General features: G+C 58.0%; 1 protein-coding gene across 1 annotated transcript in view; it reads left to right on the top strand.

Moving 5' to 3' along the window:
* The first annotated feature begins 1,531 nt into the window (after positions 1–1,531).
* The window catches only part of chinmo (Chronologically inappropriate morphogenesis), an 81,196-nt gene continuing 80,713 nt past the window's right edge, over positions 1,532–2,014 (top strand). The window contains exon 1 of the mRNA XM_025300107.1: positions 1,532–1,607. Coding sequence (XP_025155892.1) covers positions 1,532–1,607 — 76 coding nt within the window. The remainder of the gene's footprint in view (positions 1,608–2,014) is intronic.

Genomic DNA, 2,014 nt, shown 5'->3' with positions numbered 1-2,014 from the left:
CGTTTACGCAAGCGTGAATTACACTTTCATTAGCCGCGTGCCGGCATATTGGCCGCGGCATCCCTCTTTTTCTCGTCACCTCATCGGCGCTGCGCACAGCACAGTGTAACGCAGCGAGCCATATCGATCCCGAAAATTGACGACGGCATCTCCGAAGCCGGAAGAGCGCGCATTCAGAGTCACCTGCCTAATCTGACTAACAAATTTGGTGCAGGGGACGCGCGCGCACACCGGCGAGCTCCAATCTTAACGATTACGACGCGGTGCGCTGATAGGCCGCCTCCTGGGCGCGCATTAGGAAGATTTCATAAAGCCCGACCGCGCTCCCCCGCGCGACCACTCGGTATGCAGGTGCGCGGTTCCACGGTCGTTGAGGAAGCTCGAGCGTGACCAAGGACGTGCATAAATATTTCCCGCGAGCAAAGCAACCGCGTGTATGAAAATTCATGAGCGTATGAGAGTGTTACATCGCCGGGCCATTCAGAGATTAGCAGCGGCGATCTTCTCTCTCGTCGAGATTTCGATTTTTCCTCGAGTTTGACGGGGACACTCGCGCTTGTTCGCGTCCACTCGTGGTCGGAACGCTTGGTCAGTTGGGGCTGAAGGGAGAGCTGCAGCCGGGGGTACTCATGTCGATTAATCAGCCGGACGCGCGCGCTCGCCGCGTTTTCTCCTCCCGCGACCCGCGACCTCCTCAACCGCCGTGCCGTGCCGGCCGCGACGAAGAAAATCGGCGCCGCTGAAAACGCCGATTCAGCCGCGTCGCGCGCGACGCTCCTTGATGTTTCTTGTGCCCCGTGTCTACGTGCCACGTAGCAACGGGCTTATTTTGTCGATTCCTCCCGCGGCGCCGGTGCTTCCGTTCTTTCGTTATCCGGTAGCCGGCCGGTAGTGAAATTATCTTATCGATTGCGCGACAGAGACTCGTTTTTCGACCGCGGAGGCACGAGAAACAAGAGATAGGACGAAAATAGCAATGGCGAAAAAAAGAAAAAAAGATGAAGCAGAGAATGAGAGACGAAGGGAGGGAGGGAGGGAGGGAGAGAGAGAGAGAGAGAGAGAGAGAGAGAGAGAGAGAGAGAGAGAGAGAGAGAGAGAGAAGTAGAGAAAGCCGCGTGGTCGCACACCACCCCTTGCAGCGTCAGCCCTGGCTCCCCAACAGCCCCTGAGGACTTTCCAGCGAAAGTGATGGCCGTGGCTGCGTAGGAAAGGCGGCGGGGGCGGTGGTGGTTTTCCGTGTCGACTCCCGCGGGTGGGGGTGAGCGTCGTCGTTGACGGAGGGGTTGGCCGCGAGGGAGGTCGGCTACGGAGGACGCTAGGAAGGACGATGATAGCGCTAGCGAACGTACGTGCAGGACGAGCGGGGTGTTTCGCCGGTAACCTTGCAACCCTCTTGCGTACGCGTCGAGGAAGGGGAAGAGAGAGACTGGAATCCCGCGAGAGGGGTGGCGGCCGGTCGCGGGCTACGAAGGCAGTCGGGGGTGCAGCCGCACCGGGACGGCAGTGACGGGCGTGACGTAGTCGGAGGAGGATGTACGCCCCTGTTGGCGAGGGCCCCAGCAACCATCGACCATCCCTGGTCAGTCCATGGTGGCTTCACCCGCCAGGTACGACCGAGTTGTCGTTGTTGTCGATGTTGTCGTCCTCGTTGTCGTCATCGTCGTTTTTTTCATCACCACCACCACTATCGTCATCATCATCATGATTATCATCATAATCTTCATCATCATCATCATCATCATCATCATCATCATCATCATCATTACCGTCATCATCATCGTTATCGTCATCGTCGTCGTCGTCGTCATCGTCGTCGTCGTTGTCATCGTCGCTTGTTGTTGTTGTTGTGCCTCTTCGTCCACCTGTCGCGACAGCATCGACTCCGATGCTGCTACCTGATCCACATTCACCCCGGTATTCGTTTGTTTTCACCGCGATCCTCCGCGGGGGGTTGACGCGCGCGGAGCGACAGATGCACAGAACGGGGGTGGCTTTGAACTTGAAGCTCGGCCGT

The sequence above is a fragment of the Harpegnathos saltator genome, unplaced genomic scaffold, assembly GCF_003227715.2.
Source record: "Harpegnathos saltator strain DR-91 unplaced genomic scaffold, Hsal_v8.6 scaffold33, whole genome shotgun sequence".
In the NCBI taxonomy this organism is placed as follows: domain Eukaryota; kingdom Metazoa; phylum Arthropoda; class Insecta; order Hymenoptera; family Formicidae; genus Harpegnathos; species Harpegnathos saltator.
This window is presented reverse-complemented; position numbering and strand designations above follow the sequence as displayed.